We start from the raw sequence: 17,276 nt of genomic DNA, 5'->3' as shown, positions 1-17,276 counted from the left end.
CTGGGCTCACCTGTCTGCTATTCTAGCTCAGACGGGCCTCCCGGCACCCCAGATGTGCAGCTTCAGTGACAGGCGTTTTTTGCTTACAGTCCTGGGGGCTGGACACCCGAGACCAAGGTGTCAGTGGGCTCTCCCCAGGCCTGCGGAGGCCACCTTCCTGCCGTGTCCCCACAGAGCGGAGCACGAGCTCCCTGGGGCCTCCACACACCAGGCAGCATGTCGGGGCTCCAGAGCCCCACCTTCGTCACCCTGTCTAAGCGTGCTCCCCCAAAGCCCCGCCTCTGACCGCCACGGTGGGGCAAGGGCTTCCAGGCGGGGTCAGGGGGCCAAGGGCGTCCGGTCGGTCCTCCCGCAGCGCACCGGCCTTCTGTCTCCACAGCTCCGTGCTCTCACGTGGTTTGCGCCTCTGGTCTCCCTCTCGGTCGGGGTCTCCCCAACCGTGGCCGTGGTGGAGTCCTCTCATCTCACACGGGCAGCTGGCTGGCCAGACTGACCCCTGGGCTTCTCACCCACCTCCCCCCTGAGCAGCGTCCATCCGCCAGCCTTGCTGATCTTGTTACATGGCCACTGAAGGCTCCCAGGGCAGTGTCCAGGAGATGCCTGGAGGAGCTGGGTCTCTGGGAGGACACTCTGGCCAGAGTCTGACCCTGGGCCTCCTGAACTGAGAAATTAGCGTCTGCTGTCCACAGGCCACTGCTTGTGGGTCTCTGTTACACGGTTTGAAAGGACTTAGACAGGCCGTCCAGAGAAATGGACTCAGAAGGATGCTGTCTAGGAGCTGGCCTGTGAGAGCTGGGGGCCCAAGTCTGGAGACCAAGGGCAGCCGGCTTGCAGGGACCTTGGGGAGGTGTGACGTTCCCGCCACGTCCACACCTGCAGGCTGGGGACTCTGGCAGGGCGTCTGCATCGGTCTTGGGCTGAGTGCCTTCTTCTCGGGGCCAGTGGACTTGGCTCCCAGGCCTTGCCCTGGTCGGGTGAGGCCCGCCCACAGCGGGAGGGTGACCCACGGGACTCAGAGGCCATGGCTTGCAAGCTCGTCCCATCCGCGGGGGCCTGCTCGTCAGACGTCCAGGCCAGTGCCTGCCCCTGCCGGGGCTCACCACCTGCCTGCCCCATGTGCTGTCTCGGCGGCCAGCTCTCTGGGTGGTCAGGCGGTCACCACGGGCACCCGCTGCAGCTGCAGAGCCAGCTGAGGGTCTCTGCAGAGAGCGACTGCTTGGGACCCCAGACCCAGAAACCCTCCTAGCCCCCAGAACCTACAGAGTCTAGGTGGCACCCCTGCCGCACCAGCTCCTGGGGGCCCCGGGCCCCTGCCCCGCCCCCTGCATCCCGTGTCCCTCCTGTGGTGGCCGGAGGGGCCCCCCTCACCTCCCAACCCCAGGCACTGCCCCTCCAGGCCTGGGCAGAGGTGGCACTGGGTCCCCCTTCACCGGGCCATGCCGGTCACCAAGGCCGTTTCCAGAGCGGGGAGACACATGTCTGCCCCTCCACGCGACCAGACCATCTCGCCTCCCACGCACGCACCCTGGATCCTGTTCACTGAGGCTCAGGCTTCCTGTTCCCATGGCCCCATCGGAGGCCCCGGAAGCCCCAGACCACAAACTGCACTTTGCGGCTCTGCCGGGACCACCGTGTCCCCTACTCGGGGCTGATTCTGCAACTATCCAGGCTGCCACCTGCTGGGGTCCAGCCCCGGTGGATCCAGGGTGATTCGAAGGTGGGGACGGAGGAAAAATCTTAATTACAGATATAGAGAGAGACTAGAAACGGATAGGGTAGTAGGAACATTCGTGGAGAAAAAGAGGCTGAATAACTTGGTTTACGTGGAACAGCATCCACGCTCCAGACGGAAATTCAGCCAGAAAAACGGGGAGCAAGAAAGAAACGACACGGGGGAATCAGTCTTTCCAGAAACTGACCCGATTTCTTTATTTTTCAGGTTTGTTTATATACCTTTATATTATACATAGGGATGAAAACAGAGTCACGCGGGGGTCAGCAGACCTGACCCTTGTCACAATCAGGTGCTTCATATAAAATTATACAAAGGTCTTATGGGTTTGACATCATCTTCTGGCCATGAAACCTGCTGACATTTTATGGCCCTTTCTGATTCCGGTCAGTTAACCAGAAAACTTATTTTCCCACGGGTGATTTTTTCTTAAATCAGGCGCCACCCTCCAAATAAAGTTGCATTCCTATAGGGTGAGGGTGTAGTGAGTTACAACTAGGAAAGGAATTTACTTAGCCTAAAGTTTAACATGATTAATCTTAAAGGTTAATACTTATTTTTCCTATATGCTAGTTATATTCATTATAAGGGCAGGGAATATGGGGATTTAGCAGCAAATATTGGCTCAACAAATGTAAACCCTTGACCAATGTTCCCCTTAAGATCTATTTAGTCTTAAGATAGTGATAAAGTTACATTTTTGCATAGCAAGGACACAGTGATTTACAGCAAAGTACAGTGGTCTATAATAAAAGAGAAAATCCATTAACTCAAAAAGTCTAGTATTGCTAACATCAAAAACTACTATATTTCCTTTTCTATATTCCAAATACATTGATTAATATATTCCCAGGTGCCTAAGGATATGGAGGCCTGGCGGCAATCATTGACTCAACAATGAGAAAAGCCCTATGCTAATTTAAGATTTTCAAAATACTCCAAAGTCTCTGTGCTGTTTATGGCTGAGAGGCTGTCACACAAGCTAGTCTGTCAGCAGAGAGGTTTGACCTGAGACACCCTTGTCACACCCAGGGCATGGAATTAGCAGTAATTATTGGAAGGACAAATGAAAAAACCCTTCACCAATATAATTTCTAATCAACCCACTATACTATACTAATAATTTTCTAACTTCTCAAAAGTGTCTGTATTTAGAAAGTTTTAAAGCATCTCATGCCTTGCAAGGTTGGGAGGCTGTAAACAATCACATGTGGCCTGATGAACCTGATCAGGGAGGCTAGAGGACCTCCAGAGGAATTTCTAAGTTGAAACACTCTTGTCACGCCCAGGAATTTTTATTAACTGGAGTTGCAAGTTACCTCCTTCTCCGAGAGAAATGGTGATGGGGGAGAGCCCCCCGTAAAGTCAGAGGTGTAGGTGAGAGCATAAAACAGACTCTGGTTTTGGGGTTGGATGCTCGGGAACAGGGGGTTTCCTGAGGCTCGATCACGCCTTTGCGTATGCCAAGCCTCCTTCCTCATGACCTTTGCCATGGGCGGAGTTCCTCATGCTGGCCCCCGGCAGCCACCCGACTCACAGAGACGCCCAGGCAGGGGTCTGTCTGCCCTGCTGACCGGTGCCCCGTGTCCACACCCACAGACGGCTCCCTTGCGGCTGCGGATGCCCCATGTTTCCCACCAACCCATGGAGTTTATCCCCACGCAGGGACACAGCCTCGGCCAAGGCTCGAGGTGCGGGCTTAGGGTCTTGATCTGAACCGTTCCCTGACAGCTGGGCAGCGGGAAGGCTGTGCCACGTAAAACTGCTTCTCACGGTATCAACTGAACTTGGAGTCACACGTCCTCCCCTGCCTGCCACTGGGGGCTGTCACCCTGTCGCCCTCTCACCGAGGTCCTGCCTGCTCCTGTGGTGCCTCACTCCCTCATTTGGACGGGGTGGGGACGTCCTCGATTCTCAGATCTGTCCCCCTGCCTCCGCCTGGCCTGGGCAGAGCCCCCGGGCCACCCTCAGCTCCCTCCAGTCTGCCCCTGCTCCCCTGCCCCACCCCTGGGAGCCTGTGCTCGCCACCCACCCCGAGCACACGTGGGACCAGCCCAGCCTCTGCCCCAGGCGTTCTGCCCCTCTGCTCGCCTCCCTGGGTTCTGGGGAGGGGACCTGGGCAGTGGGACCAGCCCAGCCTCTGCCCCAGGCGTTCTGCCCCTCTGCCCGCCTCCCTGGGTTCTGGGGAGGGGACCTGGGCAGTGGGACCAGCCCAGCCTCTGCCCCAGGCGTTCTGCCCCTCTGCCCGCCTCTCTGGGCAGTAGAGCCCTGTATGCGGCTGCAGGCAGGATTCCTCCTCCTCCTCTGCACCCAGGGCAGTTTCTAGCACGTAAGCAAAATTGCTGGGTGAATTGGGGAAAGTTGCTTAAAAGGATGAAAGGGATGAGGACAGGGGGCAGCTGGTGTTCAGTTTGTGCTCTAACCCTTCCCCTCCTTGACTGCCTGGAATGTTGGACCTAATAGCTGGAGCTCCAGCCACCATAGTGTGTCAAGAGTTTGCCGTTAGAATAGAAATCAAGCACCAAGAATTATGGGTAACGAGAGGCCAGAAAGAGACAGCTGCCCTAATAGCCCGCAGTGCCCTTCTGATGGCCTTTCTCCACGTGCGTGGGCGGGACGCTGGCACGTCGCTTACGTGTGTGTGCTATTTCGAGCCTCTGTCCCTTGCAGTGGAGACAATATACAGCTGATTCATATTGTCAGGCTATCAGACAGGACGACTGCCACGCATGGATCCCAACACCTACCAAGTGTCTGGCCCAGGACACAATGCAGAAGTGGACAAATAAGGGATCAGCCACGAAGCTTGACTCAGTTACCCGAGAAGACGCCTTGATTCTATCATCTCAGACGACAAGCTAGGTGGTTACACCAATAAAAGTTATAAGTGAAAAACTGGCTTCATTTTAGAATAGGTGACTCCGTATCATCAACTACTGAGAGAATCGTTGTGCCTTTAGACAGAAGTCTTAGGGGAAAGCCGCACTCTGGACTTCCCGAAAGACTGAAGTGAGCTGCCGGTGTTTCTGCGCTGCGATCCGGATTGTGCTTAGTGTAACGGCATCGCTGTCTAAGGAAGAACGTGCATCACTTTCTGGGGAGAAGGCAGTGAATCTTTCACGATGCCAGCCAGACGAGGAATCTGTCTGAGCTCCCACGCGGGAGCTGGTTGCCTGGGTCCCAGAGGCTGGCCAGAGCTGGCTTCCGGAGAGCTTTCTTCCCGTTTTGGCACCGCACAGCCACCCCCAACTACTCTTGCAACACAGCGCTGTTTGTTCTGTCAATTTCCCATTTTTTTTCCTGTGCTTTTTAAAACTGAAAAATGAACCTGGAAGGAAAAATAACTGATCTCTCATTGGAAATCACCACCACCAATTACAAAACAGGACAAAATGCCTTACACAGCAGAAAAGTAAAAGAAGAAAATTCAAACAGAGGCAGCAAAATGCCCTGAACTGAAAACAACACTTCCACATCCTGCATTAGCCTGCTGAAGACGCTGGGGCAGAGCCGCCTGGGGACGGGAGGGCGCCCCGCGGCTGCTGACACGGGCCACTGTCCAGGTGCCCTCGACTTTAGGGCAGTGATGGAAACAGGGCAGGCCCAGGAGCTGCAGGACTTGCTTGCAGATTCTCAGGACTTAAAGGAGGGTCAAGCTTGCTACCGGGGCGAGAGCCTGGGACTGAGTTGGAGAGAGAGACCAGCACTGCGTCTCAGGCATCTTTGTGCGTGTTGAACAGTTTGAATACATCATCCAGTACCGATGAGTAATTTAAGTGAAAACTGTTTTCAAAAATCTTCGATGCCACTTGTAGTGAATCAAACAGCACCTCCTGCCACAGCTACGTCTTTAAAACCCGAGAATGCGACCCTACTGGAAACAGGGTCTTTGCCGACATCGTGGAGCTAGGGATGTCGCGATGAGGCGGTCCTGGACTAGGGGGTGAGAACGCATTTCTGTTGCTTGGAGCCACCAAGGTGGAGAGTTTGTTAGCAGCCCAGGGAAGTGACACTCCCATTTTTGCCCCTAAATCATCTTGGCTTCTAGTCAGGATCCCTTGATAAACAATGAATGGAGTAAGTTCTTTCCTTCCTTACTTTCCATCTTAAACTTGTACCCATTTGGAATGAACCAGGGGGGACTCTGTAAAGCTGTTCAGCTCATAGGCACAAGAAGAAAACACAACCCAACAGCTGCTCACCCGGCCTCTCCAAAGAACAGCCAGAGAGCTGCTGTGTCAGGGGAAGGATTTTACTCTGAAAACAGATCTTTTTCTCATTTTTCCCAAAGAATAAATTCCTTTATCATGATGAAAAAAATGATTCAGTGAGTTCTTAAGACTTCACATTTTGCGTTTAGGGAGAGCCCGTTGTTTCAAGATTTAAATTTTGCAGCAACCACAAAAAGCCAAAAACAGCCCAAGTGCCTGCAGGAGGAAGGATGGGGTCCTCACTGGGAGAAGCCAGAAGATGGAAGGAAACTTCCCAAACAACCGCCTGCTGTGTGATTTGATAAAGAAATAGATGTCAGTCGGCAGAGAGGACAGTCCAAGCCGGGGACGGGCAGAAACCACGGTCCCCTTTACTGCGCTTTAGTTTTCACTTCTAATTGGAGGGTAACTGCTTCGCAGCGCCGAGTTGGTCTCTGCACACAGCAGTGTGAGCCAGCCGTAAGTGTGCCTACAGCCCTCCCGCTTGACTCCCTCCCACGCCTCCCCCTGTCGCCCCCCCTCTAGCTCTTGTGTGCTCTTTAACTTCTTTCTGTTTCCGTACTAACTCAGACTTTTCCGGCCGCGCTGGGTCTTCGCTGCTCTGTGTGGGCTCTCTCCAGTCTGGGTAAGCGGGGGCTTCTCACCACTGCGGCCCCTTCTCCCGTCGGGACGCACAGCTCTGGGCTCCGGACTTCCGGATGTGCAGCATGGGGGCTTAGCTGCTCTCAAGCTTGCAGAACCTTCCGGGACCAGGGATTGAACCCATGTCCCCTGCGCTGACAGGCAGATTCTTAACCACTGGACAGCTAAGGAAGTTCTCACTTCCTCTTTTAAGATTAAAGAAGTACAGAAGGGGAAAAGAGCATGGAAGGCCCTTGAAAAATTAAGAGCAGAACTACCTTATGATGGATTAACTCCACTTCTGGGTGTTTATCCAAAGAAAACAAAAATACTAACTTGAAAGGGACTCTGCATCCCTATGCAGCTTTACTCCCAAGAATGGAGATGCGGAATCAAGCCAAGTGTCCAATGTTGGCCTTTAGTCGCTGAGTCCTGTCTGACTCTTTGTGACCCCACAGACTAGAACCTGCGAGGCTCCTCTGTCCATGGAATTCTTCAGGCAAGAAGAGTGGAGTGGGTTGCCAGGCCTTCCTCCAGAAGATCTTCCCAAACAAGGGATTGAACCCAGGTCTCCTGCATTGCAGGCAGATTGATTTAGTCTGAGCTACCAGGGAGGCCCCAAAAGAAAGGGTACCAAGTTCCGATTGAAAGTTGCTTAAGATTAGAAGTTCCCAGGGCAAGGAAAAGTCTCTGTAACTACATGCGGTGACTGTGTTAACTAGGCCATTGTGGTGACTGTTTCGCAATATACACAAATACTGAATCTTAATGTTGTACATCTGAAACTAATATAATGTCATGTGTTTCAACGAAAACAGAAGAAATGCTCAGAATGAATTTTACTGGGTTCCAACTTCTGGGGCTTATGCTCCGGGGACCCCACAGCCCTCCAAGGAGACTGAGGTTGGAAAGTCTTAAACGCAAGCAGGTGCCTGCAGCCATGGGTCGGCTCCGCGTGGCTGCTCACTGATGTCAGGGGAAGCCTGGAAAGGCGAGCGCGTCCTGGCCGCACTGAGGGGAGGGGAGCGGCAGGCCCCGCGTGGACAGCTGGCCGTCATCCTGCTTCAGGGAGACCTGGGAGCTCGGACTCCAGGCGGTCATGGCATCAGCCCATAGACACATTAACCCTGACCGACGGAGCCCCCTGGGTGATCGGCTGGGGACAGGAGGTGCCTGCAGAGGCCGAGGGTCACTTTTTCTCTCTCCATCTTTCTGGCTCATTCTTTTCAGTAAGCAGATTGTTCACAGAAGTTTACATTTTCCTCCTAGATACCACTTATCAAAGTAAGATATGAACCTAATTCCTTAAGAAAACCTACACCGAAAAGTAAACCTCCATTCCCATCCCATCCCACCCTCCCCAAGAACTGCAGAAACTGCTGTTTTGGTGTGCATTGTCCCAGAGCCTCTTACACCGTTTCCCAAACATTTTTACTTGGAAAACACACGTACACATTTCTAAGAGCTTACCCGACGTCCAGTTTTCTTTATATACTTAATAATCAGAAACCTGGGGCTGGCGTTCGTCACAGCTCGGAGAGCCATCATTTATCTCAGGGCTGCGTGACCTAACCTCCTGGGACCACGTCATGATCGGCTTGACCATCCACCCCCGGCAGAGCCTTCGACTGTTTTTTTCTGCCCTGGTAAGCGCAGCCCTATGGATTCCTGTGTGTGCGAGTATTTCACTGAGATGACGCCGAGTGCAGTCAGGATGAACGTGTGTTTTACACATAAGAGTTGCCGGGTGTCTGGAGACACCACTACCTGTAGTTAATGGGAAGCTCTGTTTGTGGGTCCCACCTGGGTAATGTGCTTCTTAACGTCTGCAAATCTGATGGGCAGGCGTGCCCTGCATGTTTGTCTTGTTTCCTGGTTACCGGTGGTACGCCCACGTCTCTACAGGGCCGCCTGGACACGCGCCTGTTCACGCCTTCCACCCATCGTCGTCAGCTCATGTGGCCCTTCTCCAGGGATGCTCTTTCTGGCACCTGAGACCTTTACCCTGCTGTGTGGCTCTCACGCATGGGGCCCCTGTCTTGCTCCATAGGATGTGGTGACGGGAACCCTTGCCCTGGGTGGCTGAGGGCAGCGAGAGGGACGTGTCCACACCTTCTGGGGAGGTCACTGACTGGGACCTCGGGCCTGGCTCCTGGCTGGTAATGTAAGGAAACCCTGGACCCCCCAAGGTTGCACTTCTTAGAGGGGAGCAGCAGGGCAGGACCGTGACCTCAGCACGGAGGGCGCCACCCTGAGACGTGGGACGCTGCACCCTGGACTCGGAACCCCGGGGCCGGGACTGGCTCCCCTCGGGGACCGAGAGCCGGGCATGGGGTGGCCGCTCTGCAGCAGGAGGGAGGCAAGGCCACGCCAGCCTGGGGGATCTGATGCTCTTCCCATTGGAGGGCGGTGCTGATGTACGTACTCATGAAGCCACTGACTCCTGGACTTCACGGAGCAGACGGAGGGGTGTCAGGGGGAGCAGACGGAGGGGTGTCAGGGGGAGCAGACGGAGGGGTGTCAGGGGGAGCAGACGGAGGGGTGTCAGGGGGAGCAGACGGAGGGGTGTCAGGGAAGCAGAGCAGGAGAGAAACAGCTGTTGCCACCAGGTGTGGAGTGCACCTGCCAGGCAAGCCTGTCTAGTGTCTTCCTTCCTTCCCCCGGCGTCCGCACTGTGCTTGGAGGGTCTTCACGGATTGCTGCCTCCTGGCCTCAGCTGATCTTCCGGTCGGGCTGCGATGCGGGGCTGTTGGGCTGGTCCATTGGGTACTGGGAGGAAGCCAGTCATGCTCTGACCTTTAAATAGCGACGAGTGAGCCCCAGAGAGGAGCGACTCAGACATTCATCCACGGTAGCCTGTCACGGGGGACCCCGGACACTGGCTCCAGGTCAAAGTCTGTGGAGTCCACAGAGCAGTTCTGCCGACTCAGTTCACACCCACTGCGCACACACGTGTGCACGCATACGCACCCATGCAGTGTGCACAGCAGTTCACAAGGGCATGCCTGTGCACACAGCACCCACACACACATGGACACACGTATGCACACACGCTTCTAGTCTCAGACCAAGGACGGTAAACACATGTAATCAACGTCCAAAATGTATTTATGTAGGTATAAACGAGTTCACTCTTCCGTGACCCACAGATGGTTATGCAGCCCTCCCCGCTCACCCTGGAGGCAGGCATGCTGAGAGCATGAATCTCAATCCACAGGCCGCAGCGGGGGTGGCTGAGCAGAAACAGGGCAGCCTCGGAAGAACACGCCCTCTGACTGGAGGAAGCCAGCTTTCCCTCCACCCGACGCCCATCTGCCCGCCGGAGCATCAACACAGGTGAGTTCACACTGGAGGTAAGAGGGCGCCGATCCCAGGTGGGGCTCTGGCTTGGTCGGATCCCGGGCCACGAGGACGTGAGCCGCAGGGGGTCTGCGCGCCGGAAGGCTGCCGGCGTCCGCGCGCCATCGCCCTCGCCGTGCGGCAGCGCCTTCCCCCCCGGGCAGGGCTTCTACAGCTGCCTCTGCTTGTGCTTCGGGTCGGTCTTGCAGTAGATGAACCAGCGCCCGCGCCGCTTCACCAGGTAGCAGCCCTTGCAGCGCTTCTTGAGGACGCCCTTGGTCTTGAAGCCCAGGGCGGGCTGCAGGCCGAGCGCCGGGCGCGCGGTGAGGAGCGCGGCGACCAGGCTGGGCGGCGCGCGGGCGGCAGGGCCGGCGCGCGGGGGGCCCGGGGCGAGCGCGGACAGCGGGCGGCGCCCCAGCTGCAGCAGCGGGCCCACGGCGGAGGCCGCTCTCCTTAGGACGGCGGTGGCCATGTCGTGGCTGGGCCTGGGGACGGAAGGAAGTTGTCACAGTGGCCGGTGGCTCGCGAGGCCGAGAAAACCGCCCTCCCCGCGCCCCTGCGCTCAGGACACGGGGCCCGGGAGGCAGCGTGTCCCCGGGGGGACACGAGCGCGGCCAGGCGCACGGGGTCCCTCGCTGACCCCGGCGCCGAGTCCGGGGTCCCCGGCCGCGGGGCCGCACGAGGCCCGCGTCCACAGGGCACAAGGCGTGAGCTCCCGGACGGTGCCCGGCCCGCACCCGCGGCTCAGCGGGGGAAATCGCGGCCAGGGGTCCCCGGCGTGCGCCCTCCTGGAGCTTCGAATTTCCGCCGCCTCCCGACCCCCTCGGCACCCCAGGACTCACCCGGGAAGAGCGCGCCCGGCTCGGCGGTGGCGCGCGTCCCTAGCCCGTGCGCCTGCGCCCTGGGCCGCGCCTGCGCCGTGGGACGGGGACGCCGCCGCTCGGAGTGTCCGCCAGCAAGGAAGATGGCGGCGGGGGTCACGTGAGGGCCCCCGCGGGGCCGGGCACAGAGGCGGAGCCAAGTCAGTGCGGGGCCGAAGGTCGTTGGGTTACTTCCCGGTGGGCTGCCTTGCTCCTCCCCGTTACAACCCGGCCTTCCCGTTCCCCGCGTGTGTGCCCAAGTCCCTCCAGTCCTGCCTGACTCTGTGCGGCCCCGTGGACTGCTGCCCTCCAGGCTCCTCTGTCCATGGGATGCTCCAGGCAGGAATGCTGGAGTGGGTTGCCAGCCTCCCTCCAGAGAATACTCCCCACCGGGGATCAAACCGCACACCTGCATGCTTTTCCTGGGGACTCCGTCCTCCTTGTGGGCCACAGGGCATCTAAAGGTTTTGGGGGTCCCTGGCTGGTGGGGACTTTTCATACTATTCATGGGGTTCTCAAGGCAAGACTGCTGAAGTGGTTTGCCATTCCCTTCTCCACTGGACCACGTTTTGTCAGAGCCCTCCACCATGGCCTGTGTGTCCATATTGGGTGGCCCTACATAGCATGGCTCATAGTTTCTTTGAGCTAGACAAGGCTGTGGTCCATGCGGTCAGATTGGTTACTTTTTTGTGATTGTGACTTTCAGCCCTCTCTGATGGAGAAGGCTAAGAGGCTTATGGAAGGTCTTGATGGGAGACTGACTGGGGAAAACTGGGTCTGGTTCTGATGGGCAGGGCCATGCTCAGTAAATCTTTAATCCCATTTTCTCTTGATGGGTGGTGCTGTTCCCTCCCTGTTGTTTGACCTGAGCCCAAACTATGGTGGAGGTAATGAAAATACTGGCAAGCTCCTTCAGAAGGTCCCATGATGCACTGCTGCACTCAGTGGCCCCCACCCTGCAGCAGGCCACCGCCGACCCACACCTCTGCTGGAGCTGATCTCCCGACGGCTCTCTGCACAGACGGCCCTGAGGGGTTTCCTCCAAGAAAGGACGCTTGTCCAGCCTTCACCGACAATTGACACGTACCTCCCCAGGATTATCCGTTACCGTCAAAGGGAAGCACTGCACCTCCCGCTTCCACCCTCCCGGCCCTGCCCCTGGTAGGCGAGGCCGCCGCTCCAGGCTACGGGCGCGCAGCCGCCCGCCTTGCCCGGCGGAGCCCCTCCGCCGCCGCGCCCGCCGGCCGCACCGCGCACGCGCGCCTCCCCGGCCCGGCTGCGTCCCGGCGGAGCCGGCTCTGCGGGCGCCGTGCGCGTGCGTCGGCGCGTCGGCGCGCGGGGTCGAAGGTCAGCCGGCAAGATGGCGGCGGCGGCGACCTTCCTGAGGCTCCTGGGCCGGGGCGGCGCGGTGACGCGCGGCCTGCCCGGGGGCGCCAGGTGCTTCGGGGTGCGGACCTCGCCGACCGGGGAGAAGGTCACGCACACCGGCCAGGTATAGCCACGGCGGCGCAGACAGCGCCCTCCCCGCGGGGCGCCCAGGCGGGCGGAGCCCCGGTCCGGCCCCCAGGTCCCGCGGCCGGGCGGCCGGGTGCTCGCGGGCCCGTCGCCAGCAGCGCAGCCCCCGGTTCCCGCGGCCCGCGGCCCAGCCCCGCTGGGGGCCGTAGGCCCCCGTACCCTTGGTGCAGCCTTTGCTGTCGCGGCCCCCTGGGTCCCCGGGCCCTGGATCCGCAGGGTTGGGTCCCCAGGGGCTGAGGCGCGTGGCGTTCGCAGCCGCTGTGGCCTCACCGTGAGAGCCTCGGCGAGCTCCGAAACTAGGCCGACACCCCGGGGCGCCCCTTGGTTACTGCGGGAAGCCTCCGTCGGGGTCAGAAACCGCAGATCGCGTGGGTCAGATCTAACGTTTGTGTACCGTTAAGTAGCACGTTTAACAGCTCGAGGGTCTGCTGCCTACTGAAGCACAGCCTTAGGTAGGGCCCTGATTCCAGAGATGAGGGAGTAAGTACTTGTGAGGTGGAAGCTCACCCAGCAGGTCCAGAGGGGAAGGGTGCTGCGGCCTGTCAGATGCAAGGCCAGCGTGTCCGCCTCCGCTGGGACCTCTCTCCTCTGGTTCTTCCCGTTTGGACTGCTGCCTGTGGTCATGTTAGGAATCCCGCTGAAACTCCTCAGTGTGGTCATATGCACGGCCTGACATGAAGAAAACCCTTTTTCTGTAATGCCTATGATTGGTACAGAGGTACAGAATTGGGTTGTAAATAGCACCCCTTTTCTTTTCAGGTTTATGACGATGAAGACTACAGGAGAGTTCGATTTGTAGGTCGTCAGAAAGAGGTAAGGAAAAGGTGTGGTGAAGGAAGGGCTTGCCAGGCGGCCGTGGTAACCTCCACGTGAGAATCCTCCTGCAGGCGCGGGAGCTGTGGGCCCCACCTGGGGACTCGGGGCCTGTTCCTGTCCAAGGTCCGCAGTGTCCAGGGGCCATGTAAGATGTGCAGCAAGTCTCTCAGGCTTTGTTCTTGCAAGAAAAATTCGGTGTGTGGTAGATTTAAATCTCTTTTTCTGGTTTCCAGGAGACTTGTTTTGAAAGATCTGGGTTTATTGAAAGGCCACACAGAGAGCGCTGAGTTCCCATTACTGTCCACCCCCCAGCAGGGCCCCTGCTGCTCTCCTCTCGGCTGACCCTGCTCCCTGCGTTAGCGCACGTGCCAAGCGCTGGGCCCTGGGATTCACTCAAGTCTGTGTCTTAGGCTTCCTCTGGGTTCACTCTTTGTGTTGTGCTTAGGAAGCTTCCCTGTGGCTCGGACAATAAAGCGTCTGCCTACAATGCGGGAGACCCGGGTTCAATCCCTGGGTCAGGAAGATCTCCAGGAGAAGGAGGTGGCAGCCCACTCCAGTGTTCTTGCCTGGAAAGTCCCACGGATGAAAGAGTCCGGTGGGCTGCAGTCCACGGGGTCACAAAGAGTCGGACACGACTGAGCGGCTTCACTTTCTGCTGGGCTTGGGCTTATTGCTCAGTCATGTCCAACTTTGCGACCCTGTGGACTGTAGCCCCCAGACGACTCTGTCCATGGGATTTTCCAGGCAAGAACACTGGAGCGGGTAGCCATTTCCTTCTCGACGGGATGTTCCCAACCCAGGGATTGGCAGGTGGACTCTTTACCCGCTGAGCCAGCAGGGAAGTACGTTCTGTGGCTCTGGACAAACGCATAATGTCTTATATCCAAACTGCAGTGTCTCTCAGAGTATTTCACTGCCCCCGCCTGAGCCCCTCCCACCCTCCTGTGCACCACCTCTTCACCCCCGCCCCCTCAACAGTCCCCGACAACCCCCCAACTCACTGTCTCCACAGTTTGGTTGCATTTTGAGAAAGGAAGCGGATCTGCACTTAGGCTGAGGGCCGTGGGGAGCAGGAACTGGGCTGTAGCGCCGCCTTCACGGGAAGGCGGGCTGTGCCCGTGCGTGGCTTTTGGGCAGTCGTGTGGCCACAGCGAGTCTGCACAGCAATCCCCGGCCCTTGGCCTGGGCCGGGCCTCCTGGAGAGGCGAGGACGGAGTGGGGCCTGCTGTGGTCCTGGGTCACCTCAGGGAGGCAGAGGGCCCGTGTGGCCAGCTGTCCCCCTGTGGCGACAGCTGTTTGCACTGCCCTGTGGTCGCACGTGGAGTCAGAGGCCAGTGCTTCCTGCCCGCGAGTGACGGCCGTCACGGCCCGACAGGCAGCGGGTTTGCTGGGCCCAGGAGGTGGTGAGCGTGGCCGTTGGGGGACGCTGTCTCCGGGGTGCAGGGGTGCTGAGCCCGGGGCACAGAAGACAGTGGGGCAGCGCGCCACGTGTGCTGTGGCCCGGCTGCACTTCCTCCTCCTCGCCCCCTTTCTGGAAGGAGGAGCCTGGGGGGCTTCAGGCAAGCCCAGCCCAGGCCGACAGCGCTTTCCCGAGTCAGGAGTGTCCCCCTCCTCTGGGGGCTCGGTGCCGTGGTGCCGCAGGCGGGTGGGCTCTGCACTTCCCCCTGGCTCCTGGACCGGGAGGCCTGTGCTCTTCCCAGGCTCAGATTTTAATACCGAAACTTGGCGCCCCTCCCCCTTCACCTGTAAAGACGGGCCGTCGTTCCCTTCTCCTCACTGCAGTCCTGGGCCCTGGGGTGCGGCTGGGGTTCTGTGTGCGGGGCAGGGAGCCTCGGGGACCCCAGGCGGGGCACCTGTCACCATCGCTACAAACAGACACTCGGTTACTCCCAGGGCCGGGATCGCAGTTGCTGTGGGCCGCGTTACAGCTGAGGGTCTCTTCTGTGCACTTGTGTCCAGGGACGTCTGGGAAGGGAGAGGGCACCCCGCCGCTGACTGTGTGTGACCCCGTGACCCTTGGACCTCAGAGATGGGTGGCCTTCAAGCGGTGGTCTGGCAGTGTTTGACCCTGAGTGTGTCAGCTGGGGCGGGACGCAGCAGCTCCCTCAGATCCGATCCGAGTCTAGGGGCTGGGCAGGCTGCTGCCCGCGCTGCGGGGCTTCCCCTGGGCTGAGCCTGGCGAGTCTGGCTCCGGTTCTGGCTGCCACGGGTGAGCAGGTCCCGGTCCGTCAGCTCAGGTGGTGCTCTCCCGGCTGAGTCCTGCATGAAGAGATGCCGGCCCCCCAGGAGAGAGGAGAGATGCCTCCTTGCCGTTTCTCCACCAGCTTAAAAATCACAAATTGATTCCTTCCAGTAAGAAAACCAGTGGGCTTGGAGCAGCTCTGGGCCCAGCTGTGCCGCCGTGCTTTGCAGTTACCATGCCATCGTCCCTCCTGTCCCCCACGCCCCCGGCAGCCCTGTGGAGCAGCCCTTGGCCTGAGCCAAGGGCTCAGTGTCCCACTTCCTGCTTGGGGCCAAACCAGCTGTTAGCTCAGAACCAGGTCCCCGTGTTGAAGTGGCCGTGGGGTCGAAGACAGGAGGAGGAGGGCGTGTGTGTGCATGTGTGTATATGTGGTCAGCTCTCTGTGTGTATGTGTGTGTGTGTGTGGTCAGCTCTGTGTGTTTGTGTGCGCGCGCTTGTGCCTATGTGTGAAGAGAAGAGGGTGGGGCAGGGTGTTAACAGTGGGTGAGTCATTACATGCAAGTGAAGAGTTAAACACGTGTGTGCATGTATGTAATTATCTGTGTTTTGAGGATCTGCGTAGACGTTTAATGAGAAGGCGCAGAGCGTCTTTGCCGGCCGCGCCGTGCGTGCCTGTGGAGGTGGTCTGCACTGGAATTCCGCGAGCATGTCGGGGGTTCGTACCTGTCTGTGAGCGCTCCTGTCTGTCTTGTTCCAGGTGAACGAGAACTTCGCCATTGATCTGATAGCGGAGCAGCCTGTGAGCCAAGTCGGGAGTCGGGTGATATCGTGCGACGGCGGCGGGGGGGCCCTGGGCCACCCCCGAGTGTACATAAACCTGGTAACGTGCTGTCTGGACCCTGGCCCCGGCCCCTGTCCTGTTCTCTCCCCGCTGGCTGCACACGCTCGGCTCGGCCCTGCGCACAAGCCATCCACTGGGGCTGAGCAGAGGGCGGGCATGCACAGAGCTTCCAGGACAGGGTAGAACTTGGGGTGGGCCGCCCCCTCGGGCAGGGCAGCCCCCCATCCCTGCTGATCCGTCCGGGCTCGACCCCAGCCCCGAGGGGGTCCTCTGCTCAGCACCTCCCTGCTCCAGGCCTCCTGGCCCCTGCCCAGGACGCCGCCTGCCTCACGGGCAGGCAGGGTGGGTGGGGGCCAAGCGGACTGTTGACGGCAGGGCGCCCGGGGCCCTGGCGCGTCTGGGGAGCGGGCCCATCAGGGCCTCCACCTGGCGTCTCCCGTGTCCGGCCCCGCGGCTCCCCTGGTGGCGGTGTGTCTCCAGGGCCTGGCTTCAGTGGCGGACGTCTACCAAGTGTGGACTAGCGACGGAGGCGGGAGACGGAAATAGGGCAGCTCTCCCTTTGAATCTTTCAGGACAAGGAAACGAAGACGGGGACGTGCGGCTACTGCGGCCTGCAGTTCCGGCAGCAGCACCACTAGGGCGGCCTCGTGGCCAGAGCCGTTGCCGGGTCCCAGTGAAGGGTGTGCCGGAGGGCCCGAGCGTGCTGAGCGCGTCTCTCTCGGTCACTGAGGCCCAGCCCTCCAGGGACCCGGCTGCTGGGGCCAGCTCAGCTCCGCCAGGCACTCTGGCCCACCCGCTCCTCGGCCGCCTGGTCTGAAATCCCAGAAAGTTAAGTACTGTTTGAAGGTGTTAACAGTCACGTGTGGACTGATTTAAGTACTCTGTGTGTATTTAAGAGGCTAATGGTTATGATGTATTGTTCCACAAAAATAAAATCAGAAGGGGAGAGGACAGGTGTGGTGGGTGATGGCGGGACCCAGAGGAGAAGGGGGGGAGGGACGGGGGGGAGGGGGTTTACCTGAGCTGAGGGAGCACCTGCCCAGCAAAGCTGCTGAGAAAAGATGCTCCTGGGTGCATGCTGACGATGAAGCAGAAGTTAAGGAACCCCCGGAGCCTGCAGGAAACAAGACTAAGCTTCCGGTTGGAAGGACCGGTGACC

General features: G+C 58.9%; 2 protein-coding genes across 2 annotated transcripts; one reads left to right on the top strand and one right to left on the bottom strand.

Moving 5' to 3' along the window:
• Window positions 1-9,654: 9,654 nt before the first annotated feature.
• Window positions 9,655-10,784, bottom strand: MRPL36 (mitochondrial ribosomal protein L36). The gene is made up of 2 exons (XM_052659248.1): window positions 10,746-10,784; window positions 9,655-10,388 (listed from the first exon to the last, which is right to left on the bottom strand). The coding sequence occupies exon 2, from the start codon at window positions 10,373-10,375 to the stop codon at window positions 10,073-10,075; it is 303 nt and encodes a 100-aa protein (XP_052515208.1). The 5' UTR covers window positions 10,376-10,388; window positions 10,746-10,784; the 3' UTR covers window positions 9,655-10,072.
• Window positions 10,785-12,106: 1,322 nt separating this feature from the next.
• Window positions 12,107-17,068, top strand: NDUFS6 (NADH:ubiquinone oxidoreductase subunit S6). Its single transcript, XM_052659211.1, has 4 exons — window positions 12,107-12,255; window positions 13,038-13,091; window positions 16,034-16,156; window positions 16,690-17,068. The coding sequence occupies exons 1-4, from the start codon at window positions 12,124-12,126 to the stop codon at window positions 16,753-16,755; spliced, it is 375 nt and encodes a 124-aa protein (XP_052515171.1). The 5' UTR covers window positions 12,107-12,123; the 3' UTR covers window positions 16,756-17,068.
• Window positions 17,069-17,276: the final 208 nt, after the last annotated feature.

This window comes from Budorcas taxicolor, chromosome 20 (assembly GCF_023091745.1).
Source record: "Budorcas taxicolor isolate Tak-1 chromosome 20, Takin1.1, whole genome shotgun sequence".
NCBI lineage: Eukaryota > Metazoa > Chordata > Mammalia > Artiodactyla > Bovidae > Budorcas > Budorcas taxicolor.
The sequence above is the reverse complement of the archived record's forward strand: the minus strand, read 5'-3'. Positions and strand labels throughout refer to the sequence as shown.

Excerpts from the sequence above, each read along its gene's own strand:
- MRPL36 (XM_052659248.1), bottom strand. The coding sequence starts at position 10,375 with ATGGCCACCGCCGTCCTAAGGAGAGCGGCCTCCGCCGTGGGCCCGCTG.
- NDUFS6 (XM_052659211.1), top strand. The coding sequence starts at position 12,124 with ATGGCGGCGGCGGCGACCTTCCTGAGGCTCCTGGGCCGGGGCGGCGCG. Across the intron at positions 13,092-16,033 it reads TTGTAGGTCGTCAGAAAGAG|GTGAACGAGAACTTCGCCAT; the intron begins GTAAGGAAAAGG and ends GTCTTGTTCCAG. Across the intron at positions 16,157-16,689 it reads CCCGAGTGTACATAAACCTG|GACAAGGAAACGAAGACGGG; the intron begins GTAACGTGCTGT and ends TGAATCTTTCAG.